General features: G+C 37.2%; 1 protein-coding gene across 2 annotated transcripts in view; it reads left to right on the plus strand.

Annotated features, from left to right (window-relative positions):
• The window catches only part of TAX1BP1 (Tax1 binding protein 1), a 93,106-nt gene continuing 65,900 nt past the window's right edge, over positions 1 to 27,206 (plus strand). For both annotated transcript variants that reach the window (XM_061198622.1, XM_061198623.1), the window contains exons 1-4: positions 1 to 121; positions 7,777 to 7,945; positions 19,048 to 19,150; positions 24,310 to 24,497. In XM_061198622.1, coding sequence (XP_061054605.1) covers positions 7,784 to 7,945; positions 19,048 to 19,150; positions 24,310 to 24,497 — 453 coding nt within the window. In that variant the 5' untranslated portion in view covers positions 1 to 121; positions 7,777 to 7,783. The remainder of the gene's footprint in view (positions 122 to 7,776; positions 7,946 to 19,047; positions 19,151 to 24,309; positions 24,498 to 27,206) is intronic.

A 27,206-nucleotide genomic window follows, 5' to 3' on the forward strand; every position in this document is an offset into this window, starting at 1 on the left:
TGGGGAGGTGGAGCAGGTCGGTAGAGGGAGACTGTGTTGGCGGAAGAGGCTCGGCGGCTGATGGCGGCTCAGGCTCGGAAGCCTCTCTAACATTCCCCTCTGCTCGGGAGTTCCTCACTCGGTAAGCGCCTTGCGCGGGGCGGACGCCCGCTGGAGCTCTTTGGGGGCTCGTGATACGTCCCTCTGCTCTAGCGTCTAGGGGCCTGGTCGGTGTCGGGAACGGTCTCCGTGGTGACGGTGCTGCCGAATGACGATGCTTTCCTTCCCGAGGACAAACCTTTCCTCCCGGACTGCGATTGTGACGGTGGTGTGGGCAACTTCGGTTAGCAATGGAGTTGGAAAAAGCGATGGGTGGCCGCCCCACACGGCGGGGAGGCCCTGGATAGGCTTTCGCTATTTGGGGGAGCCGTGTGGGACGTGGGCCCTTTGGCGGGGGGGCGAGTGACGCGGGGGACCCCCGGAGAAGAAAGTGCCTTGCCCGAGGCTCCACTCTAGGGTGAGTGTTTGGAGGGCAGCGTGTGTGCTGCCGGGGCAGGTAAGCTTGGGAAAACATCTAGGTCGTGTCGGGATCGGACGCTCGGGTTTGCCCGTGCGGAGTGAAGCCCAAGTGTTTTGGTTTGAGTCGCCAGTGGATTAGGAGGCGGAGACTGACTGCGAGCCGTGGGCGGAGTAAGCGGTTTGGGCCGGCTCTCCGACTTCACCTGGGCTGCAGAATTAGTGAACGCATTCTTGTCTGTTTATAAATGGCCTTACGCCTAGTGCTCGAAGGGATCTTAAATATTCCGAGGAGAGTCACGTATGTCTTTGCGTAGGCAATTTTTCTTGATTTCACAACTCTCCCTCCCAACACCCCCGGAGGTCCGCAGGTTGTGGACAAGTCCCGACAGGCGCTCGTCGTTTCGGGGAATCTTTGTTAAGAGATTAGTGTGCGTATGTGTGTACTGATAAACATATATTACCTTATTGGTAATAATTTCGTTTGAGAACGCCGTGACATTTGACTTTCTACATATATATATATTTTTGATTTTGATTATTTTTTTAACATCTTTATTGGAGTATAATTGCTTTACAGTGGTGTTAGTTTCTGCTTTATAACAAAGTGAATCAGTTATACATATACATATGTCCCCATATCTCTTCCCTCGTGCTCTCTACATATATTTTTAGGTTTCACAAAGTAGTTATGAATTGCTATTGTGTCAGGGATGGGAAAATAAATCTTGTTTTCAACTCTGCATTCCGCTAATCGTAGAATTTCTACAAGCTGCATGCAACAATTACTAATTATAGTTTTGGAGCTCAATTCCCAAAGTGTTTAAAGAGATCGTTTGAGTAACATGTTAATCTAAAAAAATGGGCTGATTACCCTCAGAGTGCTATTTGGGTATGGAAAAGGGGCTGAGGCCAGGCCTTCCTTTCGTTCTTATCAAGGATAAACTTGATTTCTTGAAGGATTACTTGATTACGTTTTCTAGTCATCACATTGTTAAATTGCACACCCCTGTTTACAATTATGGCTGCAGACATTTGTGTAGAATTAACCAGTAAATATCTTTTCCTTAACAAAATAACAGGAATTTTGGAATTAAAATTTCAACCTTTTTAATGATAAATATTTATGAAGGATCGTAACTATGCTCCTTTTTTACTGCTTTGGGGGAATTGCCTCACATGTGAGGTTTATTGGATTGCATTCTTTTGGAATTTGTATGTTACTAAGTAAAATTTTGGCTATATCCACTTCTAGCCTTTTAAAGTTTATTTTGCCCCAAGTAAACTCTTACAGCAAGGTAAAGATACCCTCCCCTCTAATATAATAAAAAGCCAAGATCATAGCTTTTTAGAAACCAACTTTTAAAACAATCTAAAAATTAAAGTGGTGTGAGTGACACCTGGCCAGAGTGTAGTGGTACTCAGCTGTAAAGCATTCTGGAGATTGGGAGGACTGTAAGAGTGCAAATTGACAGATTGGTGGATTTGCTTCTGCCTCCCGGAAAGATTGCTGATAATATTTTTCTGGTCTGTAAACCAGCTGATAGTCTTTGTTTGAGCTGAAGTATATATAATTGGAAGCTATTAGAATATCAGACGTATTTTTTCCCTTCAGATGTTCAGTTTCCTCCAGGACTGAAGTTCGGAGATTAATTTAAAAGTTCATATAGTTTTAACTGAATATTTTAAAAAACTTTCACTAAGTTTGTCAACCACTATGTGTAATGTGTTTCTATTGCAGAAGGTCATAGGTGAGTTTTTATTACTAATTTTTGTCTACTTTGGTTTTACTAACTTTTATTATGGAAATTTTCAAAATACCCAGAAGGAGAACAAACAGTTACAGGAACCACTATTTTGCTCATCTTGGTTTATTACACTGTCAGCACATTTATTTTTTTCCCCTGGAGTTTTTAAAGCAAATCCTGGACAACAGGATATTTCACCTATAATTAGTTTACCGTCCATCTTTAACTGGTAAGGACTTTGAAAAATGTACAGTCACTATAATAATATTATCACATAGAACAAAATTACCTTATTTCTTTTTGAATTCTAAGTGTTAGAATTGGCAAATTATATACAATATTTATCTAAATTAAAAAGCTTAATTTGATTCTGGACATTTAATGCACAGAAATTCTTAATATGGTCAGTTTCCTACTTTATTTGATTAAGGCTTACACATTTTGGGCTAGTTAAATAAAATGTGTATCAGGAGCCACTGGAAAAATACTACCACAAAAGCCAGATCTGGTTTGGGCTTGAAAAAGTTGCAAGAGGAAGAAGTAAAGATAACATTGAAATCCTCCCCCTTCACCCCCCCAATTTTTTCTAGCTACTTAACTGAGTGACCACTGCATATTAGTTATTTTTTCCTCAGGTATTGATGAATCCTCAAAAATAACAAAATTGGTTTTTAGACCAAAGTTTACAGCATAACACATAAAAGGAACTCTAGAGTTGTTAGAACTTTGGGGAATAACGTAGGAAACGTGGGAGAGGGCACTGCAGGCAGCATGTATATATATTTCAGACTTTGTTTCCCAGCCAAATCTGTCTGGTCCTTTTTTTTTTTTTTTTTACTGTTCTCATGTATTTTTGTTTTTTATTTATTAATATTTTTAATTGATGTAACATTGGTTTATAATATTAGTTTCATGTGTATAACATTATATTTCTACTTCTGTATACACTACAGCATATTTACCACCAAAATTTTAGTTTCCATCCTCCATCAAAGAGTTGGTACCCTTTACTTATATCCCCCCCTGCCCCACCACTACTCTTGTTCTTCGTATGTCCAGGTTTGGTTTCATTCATTTATTTTGGTTTTTTTGGTCTGTTTTCTTAACTAGAAAACTTTTACTTATTCTTTGCTTGCATCTTAATGTACGCATGTTTCTAGAGGTGTACTTTACTTTAGAGAATAGGAAACAAAATTTGATATGGTAAAGCTGCTTCCACTTCCTTTTGTGGTAGGAGCTATATTTCCTCTCTCCAACTGAGGCACAGTTTGTTCTTTACTCAGGATGTTAGTGAAGCTACACTTCCCAAGCATTACCACAAGGTGATGCAGTGACTTTGTATATTACTTCTCCACTGGGTGGTGTGTGGGTCTGTGTGTGTGCGGGTCTTTGTGTGTGCCTGTGAGCATGTGTGTAGTGTATAAATCTGCCTGTGAATCATCTTGATACATTAGCATTCTCAGCTAATTTCAACATTTTTATAAGCTTGCCCATCTTTTCACTCCATTTCTTATCTGTGTGAAGAGTGAAACAGGAACTGTATGGGAATTAGATATTTTACTGTTTAAAATAGGTTGATTCCTGTTGTAATTACATTCAGATTACATTTATCCATGTTAACTTTTTTATGACTAGAAGCTATATTGGAAAATTAATTAAAAGTAACAATGAGAATGGAATTACTTTTGTAAAATATTTCTATAGTTATAGTCGCATTGAAATGTTTAAAAAGGTTGGAGTGTTGGTGAGAGATTAATGAAGGTTATTAATGGGATAATTGTAGATTATGCTATAAAGATTTATAAGCATCATGAATATATTTAAAGTCTGATGTTAGGGTTTTATATTAAAAACTTGAATTTTGGGGAGAGGGTTTAAAAATGAAATTTCATGTTAATGTGTTTATTTAAAATAATGAAAATAATACATTAAATATACTGGTAAAAATTCAGTCAGTTGAGTTAAAAGTTAAGGTCCTCTTTTCACACATAGCCCTCATGAGTAAAGATTGTATGATGTGTGCTTTTTGAGTCCTTTTGATGCATTTATAAGCATGTATACACAGGTACATATATAAATACATATGTGTACACCTTCAAGCTATTTTATACCTTAAAAACTTTTCAGTGAAGTAGAAGTCTAAGGTTGGATTATCGACTTTTAAACACTGTTGTAATTGAGGTTAAACAAAAGTTTAAACTCCACTACCTTGTTTTATAACAAATAATTACTACTTTGTTGATTTAGTTTACTTTAGGAAACAAGTTTTATGAAAAAAGTTTCATTCTTAAATGGCTTTTAATTAAAAACATGGGAAACTCATCCTAAGCTAGCCTTGTTTTCTCCTTACTGAATATCTACCTCAGAGAAACTTAAATATTCACTCTCTTCATAGAAAAACATTACTGATTCACTTGCCTCAGTTTTGGTAGTTGTATCTAAAAGAGTTTGGTTCAGTTAACTATAAGTCTCTCTCTTGGGTATTTTATAACCAATAGTGAACATTTTTTTCAAAACCAGAATCAAGGGTTTTTTTTTTTTTTTTTTTTTTTTTTTTTAAGGAAGCCACTGACTTGAAAGGAGATTATCATTAGTGACTTCATTAACATCATGACATCCCCTTGAGCCCATATTTGCTCAGACTATTCAAAGAAACAAAGTAGTAGAACTCTTCACTTATTTTAGGCAGTTTCTAGTGTTTGTGCTACCTTTTCGGTTTCCTGAAGGCTTTGCCTTACCAGCTGGAGAGTATTGACTGTTAAGTCCTTCTGTGAAGTAGGGTCGCTGGTAATAAAGCCTTTTTGTTAGTGCAGAGGTACAGGAGGTTTATTACTGAATGCATTCTCTTTACCCTTGGAATCCTGGCAAACCTCAGGTGGGGAGAGGCTGACAGACATCCAGCCTGGAATTCTACCACAGTGGCTTCCAGGTTGATGATTGACCATCTCTTTATGGGATGTCCAGTATATTGTCCAGTATATTGTGTAATACTGTAAGTACAAAGCAGTATTTTGACCATAACAGAAGCAGAGAATGCATAAGAGGAAAAGTAGACATTTTTAAAAGTGTTTATTTCAGAACTTTAAAAATTTGCCTTAGTATTTCAAACAGATCAGCAAAAGAAACATTTGTAAAAGCATATTGTCTTAGATTTTCCCAGCAATAAAGACTTCTTAGTAATTGTTAAAATGTGAGTAGTTTTGGGAATTCCCTGGTGGTCCAGTGGTTAGGACTCGGCGCTTTCAGTGCTGTGGCCCAGGTTCAGTCCCTGGTTGGGGAACTAATATCCCATAAGCCATGCAGCGTGGCAAAAAAAAAAAAAAGAGTAGTGTTACTTCTGTGCTTGTCCTGTAGAAAATTCATAGATTTGTGAAGTAAGAATAATTTGGTTAGCAAATTCTTGTCCCAGTTTTTCCCATTGTTACAGAGATTCCTGTTTTGATGACTCAGAAGTAAGTGCCATAGTGTCAGTGTCATTGTTTCTGATGTGGTACTGTAGGATCAGTGACTGTACTGAGTCTGTGACACACTGTATAGAGAGAGATTTTTTGAGTAAATCCTCAGTTGTATCCTTTTTCTCAAAAGTAGAGCACAAGATATGGAAAACATTTGGGTCCTGCAGATTTTTATAGGCCACTTTCACCATTCATCTGCTAGCTGGTGCTTGGTGTTCACTAAACCAGTGAGCATTCACTGAATCTATAATAGATTCTCAACAGTATGTGTTTCATTTACACTATACATTTAAAAATACATACATTTATTTTTAATCAGTGAATGTATGGAAATGGTACAATAATACTGGAAGTCAAGGGAGGATGAAAGGGCAGAATTGGTATAGGTAGAGAGGAACAAATAGGCTCTGAACTATTTCAAGTAGACCAACTGAGAGTTTACATCATTTGAGATATTTGAACAAGTATGAACCAGAAGCCCAAGAAGACAGCCTAGGTCTGGGAATCTGTGAGAGTTGCTAATGGAGACTTAAATTGTTGGGTTGGGTCAAAGTCTAAGTAGTAGTTCTCTATCCTGGCTGTATACAGGATTGAGATTACTTGGGGAGGCTTAAAAAAAAAATGCGTGTATATACACACACATGCATGTGTGCGCCCAGGTCCCATTTCCGGAAAGTCATTGTCTTTTCTTTTTCTTTTTTAAGATCCCTAATGATTCTGATATCTAGCCAGGGTTGAGAAAAAACTGGTCCAGGGGATCATGAATGTGGGTCAGGAATGCAGGCACAGAGAGGTTAGCATCAGTTACAGGAGCCTAGGGGAGGGATGGGATGGATCAGATTAGGGAGGAAAATGATGAAGTTCAAGGGTTCAACATAGAAACACTGCTGGCTCATTTGCTTTCGGTTGCAAAAGAAGCAGAGGGCTAGGCTTTGCAGGAGAGTTGAGAGTTTGTTTTTGATTTTGGTTTTTAAAATTTTTTAACTCGGGACTTCCCTGGTCGTGCAGTGGTTAAGAATTCGCCTGCCAACACATGGGACACGGGTTCAAGCCCTGGTCCAGGCAGATCTCACATGCCGCGGAGCAACTAAGCCCGTGCACCACAACTACTGAGCCTGCGCTCTGGAGCCCGCGAGCCACAACTATTGAGCCCGCGTGCCACAACTACTGAAGCCCGCACACCTAGAGCCTGTGCTCCGCAACAAGAGAAGCCACCGCAATGAGAAGACCGCTCACTGCAGCAAAGAGTAACCCCCACTCAATGTAACTAGAGAAAGCCCGCGCGCAGCAACAAAAGACCCAACGCAGCCATAAATAAATAAATAAATAATTTTTTTTTTTTAACTCATGTAACTTTCTGAGCCATATTGTAAGTTAATTACTTCTCAGTTTGTGTTTTTTTTTTTTTTTTTTTTTTTTTTTTATTTTTGGCTGTGTTGGGTCTTCGTTTCTGTGCGAGGGCTTTCTCTAGTTGCGGCAAGTGGGGGCCACTCTTCATCGCGGTGCGCGGGCCTTTCACTGTCGCGGCCTCTCTTGTTGCGGGGCACAGGCTCCAGACGCGCAGGCTCAGTAGTTGTGGCTCACGGGCTTAGTTGCTCCGCGGCATGTGGGATCCTCCCAGACCAGGGCTTGAACCCGTGTCCCCTGCATTGGCAGGCAGATTCTCAACCACTGCGCCACCAGGGAAGCCCCTGTGTTTTTATATTTAATCACATTTTAAAATTTTTATTTATTTATTTGGCTGTTCCAGGTCTTAGTTGTGGCATGTGAACTCTTAGTTGTGGCATGTGGGATCTAGTTCCCTGACCAGGGATCAAACCCAGGCCCCCTGCATTGGGAGCGTGGAGTCTTAGCCACGAGACCACCAGAATTCCCTTTAATCACATTTTTAAGAAGGAGTTCCAATATTAAATATATTATATTTACAATATAATATAAATATAATATAAAAGTATGTCTTTTCAATAATTATGGTATGAAAATATCCATGTAATTTGCATTAAATGTTATGTATTTTCTGAAGGTATGAGTTTTTTCTTAGTTGGTATCATTAAATTTGTATGATTTACTTGTTTCAGATTCACAATGACATCCTTTCAAGAAGTTCCACTGCAGACTTCCAACTTTGCCCATGTCATCTTTCAAAATGTGGCCAAGAGCTATCTTCCTAATGCACACCTAGAATGTCATTATACCTTAACTCCATATATCCACCCCCATCCAAAAGATTGGGTTGGTATATTCAAGGTAAGAGGACTTTCTCCATATTTCTTCCATGTAGGTACTCTTTATTTTCTTCTTAAGAGATTGACAAGTAGTTTATACTAGTCTTGTCTTAACTCTACTTTAAGGGTCATTTTTGTAAACATCAAATGTGAAACATTGTGTAAACATGAAATATTTAATAGTGCAGGGTAGTGTACAACAAATGTTATGACTTTCAGTTCAGCACACTTTCCTCTCTATGATTAAAAGTTTCAACTTCACTTAAGTTCTTACAGAAATTTTTTCAAATCTTTTTTTTTTTTTTCTTCTTCCATTTTCTCCATTCCTTACCTTAAAAAAATGATCTTTTCCTTTGGGTTACTATATCATTTACTATCTTGTCATTTGTAATTAATTTTGTATAGCTCTACAACTATGTTATTATCTCTTCTATTGTCCTGCATTGTTTAAATATTCCTTATATTGTCTTATGCTTTTATAAGAGTATTCTGTTTTACATGACTAAATAGTAAATTCTTTGATGGGGTCACAGTTCTAATATTTTGCCAATCATTTTGTGTAATATATGCTTGAAAATTACATTGAATGATCCTTACAGTGGTGGAAGTTTTTTGGCAATTTCAATTCCTGAGAATGTAATGGAGAACCAAAACATAAGAATGTCCTTTGAATAGTCAAAATAGTGTCATAAATGTCTAAACAGTAAAGCTTACTTTTCTCCTTGGTTACTTTAGATTCTCCCTAAGAATCAATTTATTTTATTTTAGATGTGATTTATTAAAATCACGACCATTAGGTCTTGAAATTTTGATTGTGTGGTCTGTATAAGTTAAATAGCAAAGTAGAAAGAAATAAGAGTAGCTGCTAGAATTAGGCACATTGAGAGCATTTAGAAGTGAAAGTCTGGCCTAATAGAGGAGGAGGGCAGAAAAACTATATTGGACAAAACAAAGTTTTGGCATTTAATGATACTTCAGTTCCTTTTTGAATCCCTTACCCCTTGGTGTTGCTGGATAGATGAGTCATTTACTCTTTATTTATGTAATTTTTTTTAGGCTTGTCAGATTCCAATATGGATTCCAGTATGGATTCCAAAAGCTTCATTGTAAGCTTTTTATGAAATCAGTATCAGTTTAAATTTTATGTAAGAGATGAATAACAAGTTAAATATACTAAGAATTGGCATTTTCTGCAAGAATGAGTCAGAGAGGAAGAATAGAGCAGGGTAATGAGATTGAGGGAAGGGAAGGGCATTCCTGGCAGGAAAATGGCATAAGCACAGGCACAGGGGTGAGAATGTTCATGAGAATGAATTAGTTTAACTAGAACATAAACGTAATCTAGGGAGGTGGAGGGAGATGAAGTTAAGCGACAGTCTTTCCATGGAGGACCTTCAGTGTTAGGCTAAACAATTTGCAAACTTTTCCATATGGGCAGTGGGAAGTCTGCATATGTAGGTATGGAGGCTGATGTGTGATAAATTGTATTTCAAGAAGATGAATCTTCACGGTTTTCTTTCAGACTACTTAGTTATGTCTTACGTTTTTTTTCTCCCCATTTTTAGTTAATGGCCTATTTAAGCCAAAAGCTTATGAATTTCTCTTCAAATCCAGCCAAACACCAATTCTGTCTATTTTCCTGCCTACCTACTAATGCATTTTTAATATCACAGCCCTAGTTCATGCCCTCCTTATTGATTTCTAAGATGTTTGCAATAGGTCACCTGTTTTCCCTTCTTTCATTCTATTTGTTCTTCAAACTGCTCTATATAAACTATAATAGAAAATGAAAATCTGAACATATCTTCCTCTTGTTTAAGTGGTTCTTCATCCTCTGTGGGATAATGGCAAGACCAAATAACTTAGTGTGCCAAATAGGGCTCCTTTATACGACTTGATTTATAGCTTCCTTTTTTGTCATTGCCTGCTTATTTTTTGGCTTTGATAACGTTAAACTATTATCTCTTAACTTGTGTACTCCAAGGACCGTAACTTTTCTCTAAGCAATAATACTTACATAAATACATACATGATAAATAAGTTTGTATAGAATACCCTTTCCATCTTTTTTGCCTGGATAATACTTAAAACTTAGTGGGAAGTTTAAGCATGTACTAAAAATTTTGAAATATACAGGAAGACTCAAGGAAGAAAATAAATCATGTTTTAATACTATTTTAATGCTTACCTAGAATAAGCATTGCTAACATATTGGCATATATCTATAATTAATAATTATACACATACTTGGTGTGTAATAAAGTATACACACATGCTATTGATGTGTTGTGGAATTCATGGAAATGTTTCCAAATGTTTATCATTAAACAATGCTTAATACAGATCTCTGTATCTGTTTTTATTTTGTTTGTCATTGTATTTCATAGAATAAGTTCTTGGAAGTGGAATTGCCATGTTTATGGCATTGAATGTTTTTAAACACTTGACGTGTACTGCAAATTGATTGCTGTCCAGAATGATTTTGATAGATATGATATTGACAAGGTAGGCAGGGAGAGAGTGCCCAGGTAGTAATTTTAAGGGGAAGGAATGAAGGGAAAGTGTGTTGTGTGCTTGAGAAAGCGTTATGGAATTTAATTTTCCTGGGACAGGTACCAGTTTTAGAAGATGAATGGGAAAAGTTAGTTTGGATCACGTAGATTGCTTTAATATTTAGCTGAGGAATAATTTTTAAGCAGAGAGTAATAGAGTTTAGAGGTGAACTTTAATCTTCTAGTGCTGAATAAGATAAATTGGAATTAGAAAAGAATGGAGGCAGAGAGAATGTTTGTTTATTTTTTATAAATTTATTATTTATTTTTGGCTGCGTTGGGTCTTCGTTGTTGCGCGCAGGCTTTCTCTAGTTGCGGCGAGTGGGGGCTACTCTTCATTGCGGTGCGTGGGCTTCTCATTGTGGTGGCTTCTCTCGTTGCGGAGCACGGGCTCTAGGCGCACGGGCTTCAGTAGTTGTGGCAGTTGGGCTCAGTAGTTGTGGTTCGTGGACTCTAGAGCACAACCTCAGTAGTTCTGGCGCACGGGCTTAGTTGTTCCGTGGTGTATTGGATCTTCCCGGACCAGGGCTCGAACCTGTATCCCCTGCATTGGCAGGCGGATTCTTAACCACTGCGCCACCAGGGAAGTCCCAGAGAGAATGTTTAGACCATCTTCATTTTCTAGGTGAGATTAAGCCTTAGAGAAGGAAATCAGTTGTGGGTAATAATCTGTAAGAGGCATCTATAGGGTTTGTCAGATATTAATTTAATGAATTGGGGCTGGAACTCATTTATTGAGTATACTCAGTAATGAGGAGCAAGGTCATGTGCTGAGTTGGGGAGGGCTTGAGTATGGAGAAGATATGGTCTTGCTACTGTGGAAGAATGTCACAGGGAATCGGAGTAGGTTAACCAGGAGATTTCTGAGCAGCCATTTTGTGATTTGTCTAGAGAGATTGAGCACCTAGAATTGAGTGAAGAATTCAAAAAGTGGGTATCATTCAGACTGGGAATTTGGGAAGAGAAGTCAAGAGGACAAAGGATACTAGGGTGGTTTTGGGTGCATTATTATTGAAATGATTAATTGACCATGAAGTCCAGGTTGGGTAGGGGAATGAGTGAAGCCAGGCAAGGGATGTAGACTGTGTTGGAGATTTTCTTTTTTTTTTTTTTTTTTTTTTAATAATTATTTATTTATTTGTGGCTGTGTTGGGTCTTCGTTTCTATGCGAGGGCTTTCTCTAGTTGCAGCAGGCGGGGGCCACTCTTCATCGCGGTGCGCGGGCCTCTCACTGTCGCGGCCTCTCTTGTTGCGGAGCACAGGCTCCAGACGCGTAGGCTCAGCAATTGTGGCTCACGGGCCTAGTCGCTCCGTGGCATGTGGGATCTTCCCAGACCAGGGCTCGAACCCGTGTCCCCTGCATTGGCAGGCAGATTCTCAACCACTGCGCCACCAGGGAAGCCCCTCTTTTTTTTTTTTTTTAACATCTTTATTGGAGTATAATTGCTTTACAATGTTGTGTTAATTTCTGCTGTATAACAAAGTGAATCAGCTACACATATACATATATCCCCATATCCCCTCCCTCTTGTGCCTCCCTCCCACCCTCCTTATCCCACCCCTCTAGGTGGTCACAAAGCACCGAGCTGATCTCCCTGTGCTATGCAGCTGCTTTCCACTAGCTATCTGTTTTACATTTGGTAGTGTATATATGTCAGTGCTACTCTCTCACTTCATCCCAGCTTACCCTTCCCCCTCCCCGTGTCCTCAAGTCCATTCTCTACGTCTGCATCTTTATTCCTGTCCTGCCCCTAGGTTCATCAGAACCACTTTTTTTTAGATTCCATATATATGTGTTAGCATACAGTATTTGTTTTTCTCTTTCTGACTTATTTCACTCTGTATGACAGACTCTAGGTCCATCCACCTCACTACAAATAACTCAATTTCGTTTCTTTTTATGGCTGAGTAATATTCCATTGTATATATGTGCCACATCTTCTTTATCCATTCATCATGGAGATTTTCATTTTTTCCTTTTAGTTTTTATCCCTCTTCTCTAGTGTTGACTAGTTTAAATTATAACTAAAACACATAGCATGTTTATTACTTTATACTTTACACAGGTCTTTCATGAGAGCATTATAGTTGCCATTTTACAGATGAGGAAACTAAGGTCTAGAGAGAAGTGTCTTGCTCACTCCAAATTAAACTTTGGAGCTGAGGTTTGAACCTCATGTAAATTGGCATTCAAGAATTGTTCTCTGGCAGTTTGGTTAAGTGAGAGATCTGCTTATCCAAAATTAATAACAGAGTTCCTAATAAGTTCAATGTGCATTTTATGAGTGATAGAATTGAAGTAAAAAAATACAGGAAAAGATTGAGAACTATACCTGATGCCGTATCTATTATTAAACCCAACATTAGTTGCAATAAAATATTATATGTCACATTACATTTGAGTTTTATTGTTATCAATTTGATTTGGTCTTAGTTATATAAGTATTTATTTTTAAGAATTTATTTACATTTATATTTATACTTAGTACAAATTGAATTACCTTATAGTTAAAATAACTTAAACTAAAGGTCCATGAGTTTTTTTTTTTTTTGAGATTTTTTTTTTAACTATGAAGGAGTTTTAACAGTTCTCATGTTTCAGAGATACTTTTCTAGTGGAGGAAGTTGGGAATGCAAAGTGATTATGTCATGTGTCCAGGGTCACATAGGCAAACCAAGCTTCCCAGTAAGGTACTGTTCTCACTGAATCATTATGGACAACCAGATAAAAAACTTTAATTTCCTGGTGTGGAAAGTGAAACTGAGCAGTGATTTTGTGCTTGACTATCTTGTTTCAAGCTTTTGTTTCCCTCTTCCTTGTTTCTCTTTACCTTTTCATATTTCTCTTCATTCTGCTTGTTCTGTCTTCCTGCCCTGGTCTCCATTCCAGTCCTTTCTTATTTTCTGTTCTAAAAAAAAATTCTCCTGTTGTAAAAATAATCATAATTTTATAATACTTGGAACAAAACAGGAAATATAAAAGATACAATTAAGATGACCAGCAGTCCCATTGCCCACTATCTAATAACAGTGGTTAGCATTGTTGATGTGTTCACTGTTTCCTTCCAGTCGTTTTTTTTTTTTTAACTAAAGGAAGAATACTTTCAGTCTTTTTTAATGCTTATATTTTGAAAGTAGTTGGAATAGTAGTACATGACCTTTTTTATGTCCTGAATTTTTCACTTAACGATTGTAACTGCTTTTTTTTTTTAAATTTGGTTGCATTGGGTCTTAGTTGCTGCAGGTGTGCTCCTTAGTTGCGGTTCAAGGGCTCCTTAGTTGTGGCTCACCGGCTCCTTAGTTGTGGCATGCGAACTCTTAGTTGTGGCATGCGTGTGGGATCTAGTTCCTGGACCGGGAATCGAACCCAGACCCCCTGCATTGGGAGCACAGAGTCTTAACCACTGCGCCACCAGGGAAGTCCCGTAACTGCTTTCTTAGTAACATTTTATCTCATGCTGGGACATTTATACTGTTTATGATATTTCTATCTTAGAAGCAGCATTGCATCCTCCCTGTGTATATCTAGGCATTTTTGCAGTTTTTTTCCTTTTAAAAAAGAAGGACCTTTACTCTTTTTTTAAAAAATTAATTAATTAATTAATTAATTAGGCTGCCTCGGGTCTTAGTTGCGGCATGTGGGATCTTCGTTGGGGCATGCGTGATCTTTCGTTGCGGCGTGTGGGCTTCTCTAGTTGTGGTGCACGGGCTTCAGAGCAAGCGGGCTCCGTAGTTGCGGCACTCTGGCTTAGTTGCCCCATAGCATGTGGAATCTTAGTTCCCTGACTAGGGATTGAACCTGCATCCCCTGCATTGGAAGACGATTCTTAACCACTGGACCATCAGGGAAGTCCCAAGGATCTTTACTCTTGTAATGATTTTTGAAAACTCAGTATATACGAAAGAAAGAAAATATAATACCTTTACCCTACCCTCACCTTCCCCAGAAATATCTGTTGTAAAGTGTGGTGTATATTCTTCTAGAATTTAAAAATTCATAGGCTCATTTTGTACTATTTTGTAGGTTTTGTATTTACCTTACAAAATCAGCAAATTTACTTTAAGTGCCTTTCCTGCTCCATGTCCTGTGTCTATCTTCCCTTTACCCCTCCCCCAAAACCACTCCCCTGCTCGCTCTCTTTTTTTTTTTTTTTAAACTTATTTATTTATTTTTGGCTGTGTTGGGTCTTTGTTGCTGTGCACGGGCTTTCTCTAGTTGCGTCGAGCGGGGGCTATTCTTCTTTGCTGTGCGTGGTCTTCTCATTGCGGTGGCTTCTCGTTGCGGAGCGCGGGCTCTAGGCACGTGGGCTCAGTAGTTGGGGCTCGCGGGCCGTGTGGGATCTTCCCGGGCAAGGGATCGACCCCATGTCCCCTGTGTTGGCGGGCGGATTCTTAACCATCTCTCTCTCCCTCTCTCCCTCTCTCCCTCTCTCCCTCTCTCCCTCTCTCCCTCTCTCCCTCTCTCCCTCTCTCCCTCTCTCCCTCTCTCTCTCTCTCTCTCCCTCTCTCCCTCTGTCTCTCTCTCTCTGTCTCTCTCTCTCTGTCTCTCTCTCTCTGTCTCTCTCTCTCTCTCTCCCCCCCCCCCACCCTTTGTGTGTTCTCTCCACCCTGATGTTTCTGTCTTTCTCTTGAGGTTTCTCCAGAATTTATTAACACCTGTATTTTTACTTGGTAACCTTGTTGTCCTTCTGATCTTTACATTTCTTCTCAGAATTTCCTTAATGATCAATACCAACATGTTTTTCTAAAATATTAATTCTATTGAAAAGGGAACACATTTGTGTGTTTTTTTTTTGTCACTACTGTTTAATTTCCTTTTTTGCTCTTACTTTGCTAATTGCATTAGTAGCAAAAGAATGATGTCCAGTACTATTGTAATTCCCCAAACTAAACTATGTGAAATATCTGTTGCTTTGGTTCCTTCGTAAACATAGATACGCCCTCTTAACTGGATCCAAGTGTAGCTCCTAAAAGCAATATGTTTTGACAGTGATAGGTAACTTTAACTGACTGTCCTATTGTTCTAAGTGTTGTCATGTTCTCTCTGCCATTTTTCAATGTTTTAAAATTGCTATTACCAACTCTAAATGTAATAATTTTCTTTATACTTGCTACTAATGGACTAAAAGGCAAATTCCCTTGCATTTCAAGGGATTGAAATCTGCAGTCCAGAAATCCAGTCAAGTTCTAGCCAGGTAACCAGGAAAATACAGAGAAAAAGTGTGTGCCTTGGACACTTTGTGGTTTGATTCTTCTAATAAGATTTGTTTACTATTCTTACCATGAGCGCCTACATAATTTCCAGATGTCCAAATTCTGTTTCTTCCACTGTGGGTCCACTCTACTGTGTGGGAGTTTAGATGTTAGACATATCCATCCTAAAGGAATCTGTGCTCTCTGTCTTTCCAGATTGAGAGACTTTTACATTTATTTTTTATATTTGCCTGACATGTTGCTCACAGAGTGACCTAAGAACTATTGTTCAGTTTTTCCTTCCTCAAAAGGAATTTGAAGCATAGTTCTATATTGCTGATTTTTATACTCAGATTCGGTTGCATCTTGCCCCAATTCCTTGGATGGCTCAGCATGGGTTACCTGTGACATTTTAGAGCATGGTCAACCACTCTCTTGAGAAAAGTTGCCCAGATTTATGCAGTAAAGGAAAGCAAAGTATGAGTTACCATTATAGTCAACCAATAAGGAACAGCCTGACTTACTGTGATTCAGTTAGAGAAAACACAGCAAGGACCAAACCACTCAACATATCTCTTTTCTTAAACATATTTTTCTTTTTTTAAAAAAATTTATTTATTTATTTATTTATTTTTGGCTGCGTTGGGTTTTTGTTGCTGCTCACAGGCTTTCTCTGGTTGTGGTGAGCGGGGGATACTCTTCGTTGAGGCGCGCAGGCTTCTCATTACGGTGGCTTGTTGCGGAGCATGGGCTCTAGGCGCATGGGCTTCAGTAGTTGTGGCATGCAGGCTTAGTAGTTGTGGCTCGTGGGCTCTAGAGCACAGGCTCAGTAGTTGTGGTGCCCGGGCTTAGTTGCTCCGCGGCATGTGGGATCTTCCCGGACCAGGGATTGAACCTGTGCCCCCTGCATTGGTAAAAGATCTCACTTCCCCCATTTTGTTTTTCTTCTCATGAGAGAAAGCTAGAAACAGTGCTTTCCCCCTTTACCTTACTGTTTCTGTCTTTTGTCAACTGCAGTTCTTTTAAGAATTGTATAGTCATTGACTCAGTGTTGGAAGGAAGTGGAATTTCAGAAAGTATGAGAGTATTTTATATCCTGCTAGGAGGAGAGTGAGTAGTGTCCTGGTGGTTAAGAGCTTGAACTTCAGGTTCAGATTCTGACTCTGCCATTTACTAGTTTCTTAATTTGTAAGATGAGGGTAATATTAATTCCAAAACGAACAGTGAACTGTATCTGTTACTGCTGTTCCCAGTGCCACTTGAATCAGGTATCTATAATTCTGACATTAGCAGTTTTGCATGTCAGCCATCACAAATAAATGGTACACTTAGCATGTCTGTTGACCACCTGGTCCAGGTAGAGCCTGTTAACTTAAGGAGATTTTTTTTCAAGAAAGATGTAGCTCTAGATAGTATTGATATTTCTTTCAAGACCACCATATGGACAGGGACAAAGAATGCAAGGTGTGACTTGTACCAGGTGTATCTTTTGGGAAAAACTTCAAATAGGGTCTTTTTCAGGAGATGATAGAAGCACTGGGAGATATGGAATGAGGAACAGAACATTTTAGAGTCAAGATCACTGTCCCTAATACGTTGTGTCCCCTTGGGTATTAATGAATGGGAATGTTTAATGAACACTAATGTGCTAGGCACTGTGCCAGGTGCCGCTAATGTGCCGTATCTCATTTAATACACATATAAGCCTTTATCTCCATTTTAAAGAGGAGGGAACAGAAATAACTTGTCTGAAGTCATTTAGCTAGTAAGTGATCTTTTTTGGCAGTCTGACCTTACTTCCTATGCTCTTAATCACTGCAGTATACTGTGCTTGCAAAAACTACCATTTATGGAGTGCCCATCATGGGTCAGACCCTCTGCCAAGTGCTGCTTTTATGTTCATCATCTAATGTAATGCTTCTAACAATCCTGAGAGAAAAAAACTGAGCCTTAGGTCAGGAAAATCACTTACATCATGGGTTCCTCAAGCTTCTCATCTGTAAAGAGATGAATAGTGTCTTTCAAATGTTTTTGGCCATGACAAACAGAAAGAAATAAAAACAATATGATTCTGTGATTTGACCCAGCAAAGTTGCATGCAGATACACAAATTTTCATGAAGCAGTACGTAGCCTTCATGTCCTCTGATGCTTTCTAATTAAAAAAATAAATGTGGGGGCTTCCCTGGTGGCGCAGTGGTTGAGAATCTGCCTGCCAATGCAGAGGACACGGGTTCGAGCCCTGGTCTGGGAAGATCCCACATGCCGCGGAGCAACTAGGCCCGTGAGCCACAACTAGTGAGCCTGCGCGTCTGGAGCCTGTGCTCCCAACAAGAGAGGCCGCGATGGTGAGAGGGCCGCGATGGTGAGAGGCCCGCGCACCGCGATGAAGAGTGGCCCCCGCTTGCCACAACTAGAGAAGGCCCTTGCACAGAAACGAGGACCCAACACAGTCAAAAATAAATAAAAATAAAATTAATAAAAAAAATAAATAAGTAAAATAAAAAAATAAATGTGGTTATGAACCACTAAATTGATATAATGTTACCACATACTACTGGGTTGTGACTGACAGTTTGAAAACACTCCTTTAGAGACTAAAGATTACTAAGATTCTTCCAGTTTCAATATTCTGGACTCTCTAATCCTAAGTCGATCAGAATTATAGAACATATGTATAATCAAACCTTGTGGATGATGCATAATTTCTTGTAATATACTGGCAAATGGATATCTAGTACCTGTTTTAAACATATCTAATATTCAGTATTTACCACAGTACAGTTCATCTGGAAAATAAGGACTGAGATATGTAATGTATATATTCATGTTGTAAGGTGGAAATGTTTTAGAGATTGGTGGGACATAGGTGGTCTTTTTGTATATATAAACACCTTAGGAATAAAGGTAAAAATAAATTTTTACAGAATTTACCATTGCCTGTAGGCGAGACTTAACTAAAGATGACAGACTATTGAAGTTTAATTAGTGGATTTAAGGAGAAGGGGGAAATCTAAAAAAAAACAGTTAAATTCGAGGCATAAAATAAATTTTAAAAACTTACGTTTAGTGAAATCAAATTTTAAGTGAAACATGTTTTTATATTTGATCATATGTGTACTGAGGTTTTCCTTGAGAAATTGGATATCAAATTGCATTTTAATACATAGTAGAAACTCTGCTGTTATAGATTTTTATAGCATTAGGTTATAGCTTAATAAAAAATTATAATAAAAATTTGACGTGATTGTTAAAATGCTCATGATTTGTAAACATTAATGCACGCTTTAACTTTAGGATGCAGTGAAAAACAATATGCTATAAGATATCACTCATATTAAACCACTTATAATATCCATGTTTTTGTTGTTTTCCTTTAGGTTGGATGGAGTACTGCTCGTGATTATTACACGTTTTTATGGTCCCCTGTGCCTGAACATTATGTAGAAGGATCAACAGTCAATTGTGTGTTAGCATTTCAAGGTGAGAACTGAAAAGCAGAACTCGATGAAATTAGATGTTTTATTGCCATTAAAAATGTTGTACCCCATTGTAATGATCTACTTAAGCATGTCTAGTGACTAAAGTTGAATTAATTAGTATCTTTCTTTATCAAAAGTCATAAGAATGTAAATATCTAGTGTAGGTCACATGATATTTTATGTAGACAAAGGTTTTTTCCTTATTGTCTTTCATTTAAGAGAAGTCTTTTGATGATCTTTTTTTTCAAATGAGAAAATAATGCTGTTACTAATACTAGATAATATAACAAATTAGAGGTGAGAAAAATATTCCGTATGCAAATCACAAAAATGATTAACAGGATTTATAGAGTAGAAATTCTATAGGGAAAGTTGCCTATAAAATGGATGTGAGTAATATAAAATTCATTTTTGTCTTAGCTTAGCATTATATACAGATTTTTAAAAATTCTCTTATTTAAAGGAGGAGATATACCTGGTATTGCCCCTCCCCCCACATTCTGCCTTCACAAAGGTGATGGCTAGAGCTTCAGCATCTCTCCTGTGGCCATGAGGGGAAGGCTGAGACAAGCACATATATGTCTGTCGTGACATGTCTGAGCCACTGAATCAAGGCCAGCAGGCAACTGCCTCCAGATTGCTTGTTATATGAAAAAAATACACCCTGTTGCTTTAAAACAAAGTACAGAAATTTTATTTAGAAATCTATAACAGAATTTGCTGTAGAGTGATTTTTGTAGTAAAATTGTACTGACTGTGGATTGTATTAAAGCAAATTCTTAGTCTTGTTTATACCATGGACTGTTTTTGGTCTGGGGAAGCTAATGGACTCTGTCTCAGTATAATATTTTAATATACATGTAATGCCCAGAATTGCAAAGGAAACCAATTATACTCCATTGTATGGATGTAACACAGCTTATTCATTCATTCGTCTGTTAAAGAATATTTTGGTTGCTTCCAAATTTTGGCAGTTGTGAATAAAGCTGTAAAGCTGGTATAAACATTCATGCACAGGTTTTTGTGTGGATGTAAGTTTTCAACTCATTTGGGTAAATATCAAGGAGTATGATTGCTGTATCATATGGTAGGAATATGTTTAGTTTCATAAGAAACCACCAAACTCTTTTTTCCAAAGTGGCAAAGCCATTTTGCATTCCCACCAGCAATGAATGAGAGTTCTTGTTGGTCTGCATCTTTACCAGCATTCGGTGGTGTTAGTGTTTTGGATTTTGGTGGTTTATGTCTTTAAAAAAACTTTTTATTATGAGGTTTGTGTATGTTTGGTGTGAACATCAGTTGGGAATGTGATCACGTGGAGTTTGCATATATAAAAAAAGTTTCCTTATGTACTGTGACAAGAAACACATATTCAGAGAATAAAATTTGTACTGTAATATAGACAAAGATTTAGGACCTCATAGATGTTTTATAGATTAAGAAAGTTATAAATTATATATGTAGTTTATCTTTTAATTCATAGCCTTTTTTTAGATAATCAAATTCAAGTGTGTATATTGGAACTGATTTTGTTATTAAGAAATTTGTTCTTAAAAGCTGTGGCTTTATTTCCAGTCATTTTTTTTTTAATCTACTTTTTAAATTTTTAAAATTTATTTATTTATTTTTGGCTGCGTTGGGTCTTTGTTGCTGCGCGCGGGCTTTCTCTAGTTGCGGGGAGTGGGGGCTACTATTCGTTGCGGTGCGCAGGCTTCTCATTGCGGTGGCTTCTCTTGTTGCGGAGCATGGGCTCTAGGTGTGCAGGCTTCAGTAGTTGCAGCATGCAGGCTCAGTAGTTGTGGCTCGCAGGCTCTAGAGCGCAGGCTCAGTAGTGGTGGCGCACGGGCTTAGTTGCTCCGTGGCATGTGGCATCTTCCTGGACCAGGGATTGAACCCGTGTCCCCTGCATTGGCAGGTGGATTCTTAACCACTGCGCCACCAGGGAAGCCCTCCAGTCATTTTTAATGTGATTAGTTTTCTTATAATAAATAAGAAACTTACAGAATTTGTTATAGTGACTAATGAATTTGCTTATTTATGACAGCAGAAAGTTTAAAAGCAGTTAGAAAAAAAAGGAGAAGAGCATCCAGTTTATTTCTGTTCATATTGTAAAAGCATTTTCGTGGGAGCTAAGTTTTACATGTTTTTCAAAAGTCATCATAATTTTTACTTTGAAATTCAGAAATAAAATCTTCTGCCTGCCTAGAACTTGTTTGTTATATAATGAACTCAGGATAGAGTCATGAAAAACTTAGTCATAGAGAATTAGAGCCAGAAGGAATTTTAATTTAAGCATGATCCAAACAATTTTGCTCATTTTGTAGAGTAGTCATGAGAATCCTGAAATGCAAAACTCAGAACAACTAATAAAGTGTGCATAAATGTATTGTTTTCCTAAATGGACCCTTATTTGTTTACTATAATTTGATTGCTAATGTTACAGGCTATAAAATTTGACTTGGAGTTTGGTTTTTACTTTTTCCTATTTTATTTTCAGTTTTACTGATCTGAGGAGAGCTATTTCTAGGTAGCCTTAAATTTCAGTTCTGAATAACTATATCTTGTATCTCAAATGGTATTTGAACCATAATTTTTAGTGAATTATTTTTGTGAGATTTAAAAAAAAAAAATCAGACCTCGAATATCTAGTTTGTAGAATTTCTAATGCCATGATACCAGAGCTGATTAGTCAAACTATATTTTTCTTTTCTATTTAAACTTTAAAAGTAAGTGTAGTGGCCTTTGCAAAGTTACTCAGCCGCGGATTAATAAATTTAGTAGTAGATAGTAGGAGGATGGGGTTTTTAAAAACTTGAAAAATTTATTGCTAGATGTACCTTTAATTCCTTTTTTTTTTTTTTTGGCTGTGCCTCGAGGCTTGCAGGATCTTAGTTCCCCAACCAGGGATCAAACCTCTGCCCCCCTGCAGTGGAAGCACAGAGTCCTAACCACTGGAAAGGACCGACAGGGAATTCCCTGTATTACTTTTTTAAAAAACTTGCTATTTTGAAATAATTTTAGATGTAAAGTTGCAAAAATAGTATACAGAATTATCATCTACCCTTCACCCAGCTTCCCTTAATGTTAACATGTGGCATAACCACAGTACATTTGTTTAAAAAACCAGGAATTTAACATTGGTACAACACTGTTGACTAAAGTACAAACTTTATTCAGATTTCACTAGTGTTTCCTGTAGTGTTCTTTATTCTGTTCCTGGATCCAGTCCATAATCCCACATTGCATTTAGTTGTCATAGCATCATAGTCTTCTCCAGTCTGTGATAGCTCCTCCTTCTGTCCTTGTCTTTCATAACCTTTACGTTTATGAAGAGTACTGTTCAGTTTTGTTTTGTTCTGGTAGCATGTTCCTTATTTTGAGTTCTTCAGACAGTTTCTCATGGTTAGATTGTGGCTATACATTTTCAGGAAGAATACCATAGAAGTGATGATGTATTCTTTTCAGTGCATTGTATCAGAGAGTACTTGATGTCTGATTGTCTTCTTACTAGTAATATTAGTCTTGATCACTTGGTTAAGGTGGTGTCTGCTGGGCTTCTCCACTGTAAAGTTAGTATTTTTCCCTTTGTAATTTAACAGTATTATGGGGAGCAATTTTGAGATACCTTGTTTCTCCTCAAACTTTCACCCACTAATTTTAGTATCCATCAGTGGATCTCGCCTACAATAATTATTGTTGTTTTTGCCTGATGATGCTTTTCTATTCTCATTTCTTGGACATCATTAGTTGCAATTATTATGTTAGGAAGAGTCATCCTTTTCTCATTCATGCATATATATTTTCTTTTGTGGAATAAAGTCTAATGCTATCATTTTTTTGTTGCTCTAATTGTTTTAGCTTTCTTTGGCTATTGGGAGGTCTGTCAAGGGGGCTCCTGTGTTTTTTGACTCCCCCACCCCCTTCTTTTTTGACAACTTCTTTCTTATTTTTAAGCACTACAGGATGTTTCAGGCTTATATTTTCTCTGCCCCCTCCCCTCTGTGGACATAGTTCAGCTATTTTTTAAAGAATGAAATCAAGTGAAGTCAATATCATAATAATGAGGCTAAAAATTTCAAGATATGAAGGAATAATAGGCATAGTGAATGCACATTTCTGGGTAGATATTAATATCCAAGATAAGGGGAATATATTCACCTTTGTATGTTCGTTTCACAATCATTGAATGCTTCCTTTTTTCAGGTCATTCTGGGGGAATTCAAGAATTTTATATTTATTAATAATCTGCCCTCAGTATTTCTGAGGTCTGGATGTAGGCTGTAAAGCATGTGTATAATGGTAATGCAAAGTACACAGTGGAGGATTTTTTTTTTTAATGTAAAAAATACCATGGGAGCTTTGGAGAGGATTAATTTTGAGCTAGGATTTAGAGAGGATTAATTTTGAGCTAGGATAATCCAGCAAAATTTAAAAGAGGGTAACAGTTGAGCTGAAGAGAGAAGGAACAAATATTGAACACATATTATTTGTCAGATAGTGGGCTAGATGATATAACTACATAATCCATGGTACTTCGGAACTTTGAGATAGATGGCTTCAAATTTCTTTTACAGATAAGAAATTTGGGCTCGGGAAGGTTAAGTAAATAATAATTAGTGGTAGAGCTGGAATTCCAGAATAAATCTGTGTGGTTCCAAAGCTTATTTTTGTTCTGCATCAGTAGGCCTCATCCTCTTTCTGCCCTTACACAGTGCACATGTGCAGCGTATTCCTTTTGTTAATATCTCTCTTTTGCATTTAATTAATGTCATATTTGAGGGAACGTTTCTTTAAATGATGTATTCCAACCCCTGGTCCTCCTAGGCTTTTATGCTGGTTCTTCCATTGCTCCGCCTTCAGCCTCTTTCTCATTGAAAACTGCATACTTGACTCTCCCAGATGAATTGGTTTTACCCTAGTGAAGATACAGGGAAAGAATATTCTGAGAGTATAAGCTTAGACCTAAGATAAGAAAAATATGGGCATATTTAGGGAAGAAAGAATCTAGTTTTGATAGATAATTTGTGAAAGATAGGAAAGACATATCCTGAGTGCTTAGAAACAGGGTCAGAAATGAGAGGATATGGCAAGATTTGTTAAATTCAAATAATTTTATAACAGAAAATTTAATACTTTTTTTGTTTGTTAACTTCCACTTAGGATATTACCTTCCAAATGATGATGGAGAATTTTATCAGTTCTGTTATGTTACCCATAAGGGTGAAATTCGTGGAGCAAGTACACCTTTTCAGTTTCGAGCTTCTTCTCCAGTTGAAGAGTTGCTTACTATGGAAGATGAAGGAAATTCTGACATGTTGGTGGTGACCACAAAAGCTGGCCTTCTTGAGGTTGGTACCAACAGTGAGCTGGTGATTCATAAATTTCCATTATGAACTGGATTATTTTGTTATGAACTGTGACTTAAAAATAGTGAATGTTTTAAAAAAGACAAATCAATCATAGATAAATTACAAACAGAGCTCATGTTGGTTGGCATTTCAAGAATTTTTAGGTTATGCAGGAGTATAACCTGAAAATCAAATGCTTTTTAACTAAAATAATAAACTTAGAGTGTTGTTTTTGAAATACTTAAAAAAAATTTTCTGTCACAATTATGTTACTGATTTCACTGTGGCAGGGACTGTCCCTAGGCTTATCAGTATTTTGTGCATAGTATATCTGCAATAAGTAATTATTGGGAGAATTTGGACCTAAAACTTCCTGATGTTCCCTCACCCTAACCTTTCTTCTTTAGGGATGGCCTAATCTGTTTATTGTAGAATAGTACAGATTTAGGGGTGAAGCTGATGGGAAAGCGGTATAAAGCAGTAAGTCTAACTAATTGGATGTGAACTTCATTTCACTATACCACAAGCATGCCCTATCTCACGTGTGGCAGTGAATCAGCGAAGCATCCCAGTCTCGTAATTAGGTTCAGCATTTTTAGAATGATTTCTTTTCCTGTTTATCTGATCAAATGAATAAGCTGGTTTAACCATAATTAAGAAAAAAAAAGGTGAAAAAGCTTCTCACTGTTTTTCACTGAATATTTTCGAGTCATTGCACTTGCATCAACAGCATTCCTATTTCAAGATATTTCCCAATGTCTTTACCCTAAACCTAAAAAATTAGAATGTTATATTTGAGTTTCTGTGAAAAAGATCTTCTTTAATTGGTTCAGTATACATTTTTGGTTATTTGACATTCCTATTTAGTCTATGGCAAGTCATTGCTTATTCTTTATACTCAGATGGATGTTTTTTATATGTAAATATTTTATGCCTTTGATTTTATTTATCTTCAAAAACAGACTACAGAAGAAAGACAAGAGGTTATAGATATTAGACAGTCGAACTAAGAAGGTTAGAGGGAACCAGTAACTTACTGTGAATTTTTCTGTATCTTTCCTTCCCCCTTCCAGAGATTCCTCTCTTATCTTAAATAAAGAAATGTAACTTTTATAGGGTGACTAAAACATTTTGTGGTGACAACCGCCTGATGATCAAGGTTTTTAGCCTGGTATTTGAATGCTAGTCAAAGATGCTGAAACAAGCCTAGATCTTACGAAGAATGCAGTGACTGTTTATATTGCAGTTTTTTGAATACTTGTTAGACCACCCTGATTTCAGGACCTCCAACAGAAAAACAACAGGCATTTTGGCATCTACCTATCTTTTGTGCTCCAAGTAAATTGGGACATTGCACAATTTAGTTCTCTTCTTCCTACTCATAAAATGTATGCTGTCTCTTAGGTAAATGTTTCTGAGATAAGGTATTTATATTCTGATCAATTTTTTGACAAGTCTTTTAAATTTCCACATTTATCAAAATCTTTAATGATTTTACTAAAAATGCACCAAATTAGTACAGGTGTGAGACATTATCTAGGGCACTGTTGTCGTTAAGAATGATTGAGCCACAGTCCTTCAGTTTATGAACCTTGGTTGGATCCTAGATTTTTAAAAAGTAGATATTTTGGGAGTAGTGTAGGATATTTTAACTGTGGACTACCCATTGGGTGTTACAAAATTATTGTTAATTTTCTTAGCTATGATCATGGTAGTGGTTAAATATAAGACTGTACTTATTAGGAGATGCTTGGCCTGTGCACTTAGGGGTGAAGTGTCTGCAATTATGTTTCAAATGCTTTAGCAAAAAAAAAAAGAAAGAAAAAGAAATAAAACTTAGGTATAGAAAGGGAGATTAAATATGGCAAAATATTAATAATTATTGAATTTAGGTGATGGGTGGATGGGTGTTCATGGTAAAATTTTAACCTTTTTGTGTGCTCGAAAGATACCAGAATACAAAACTGGGGGCAGGAATTAGACTTGTATACACTTTTATATAATTTTAATTCCTTTTAAAAATTTCTACTTAAGATTCAGTGAACTCTAAAATATGTGTCAGTTAAATGAATCACTGGGAAAAAATGGTTCTTTTATAATGTTTCTGTTGTACTGTGTCAAGGTGTATCTTTATTTTTAAGCGGCCAGAAAGTTTAGAGCCAAAAATCATTTTTTAAAAAATAGGTAAGGTAAAAAGAAATTCAGTGAATAAGTAAACTTTTCTCTTTTGAGGGCATTTACTCCTGTCATTTTCATTTAGTCTGATGGAAGAGATAGGTCATTTAAAAATTTTACAGTTCTTTAACTTTCATAAGAGCCATTTTAGAGTTTAATTAGAGTTTGCTTCCGTGACCCTGGAAAAGTGACTTGGGGTGTACTGGGGGAAAACATTTTATTTTAGCTAAATGTATGATGCCTCCTTTGTGAAGTTTTCCCTCTGAGTCTCCATGCTTCTTCCCTTGTTAGAATCAGACTTCTTGCTGTAAGAGAAATATTAACCATTTTATTTACTATTTTAGGTCCCTTAATTTGGTAATTTTAGAATACTGGAGTTTAGATTTTCCTGAACTAAGTAACTATTAGTGTTCATGTAAGAGTCAATTATATTGTTAATATGTTACAGTCTGCATTTTTGTCCTAAAATTTGCATTTACTTATAAAGTTTCTTTTAATTTAGCTAAATAGAGGCCATTTTATACATATAGAAAC

Source organism: Eubalaena glacialis, chromosome 8 (genome assembly GCF_028564815.1).
Source record: "Eubalaena glacialis isolate mEubGla1 chromosome 8, mEubGla1.1.hap2.+ XY, whole genome shotgun sequence".
Classification (NCBI taxonomy): Eukaryota; Metazoa; Chordata; class Mammalia; order Artiodactyla; family Balaenidae; genus Eubalaena; species Eubalaena glacialis.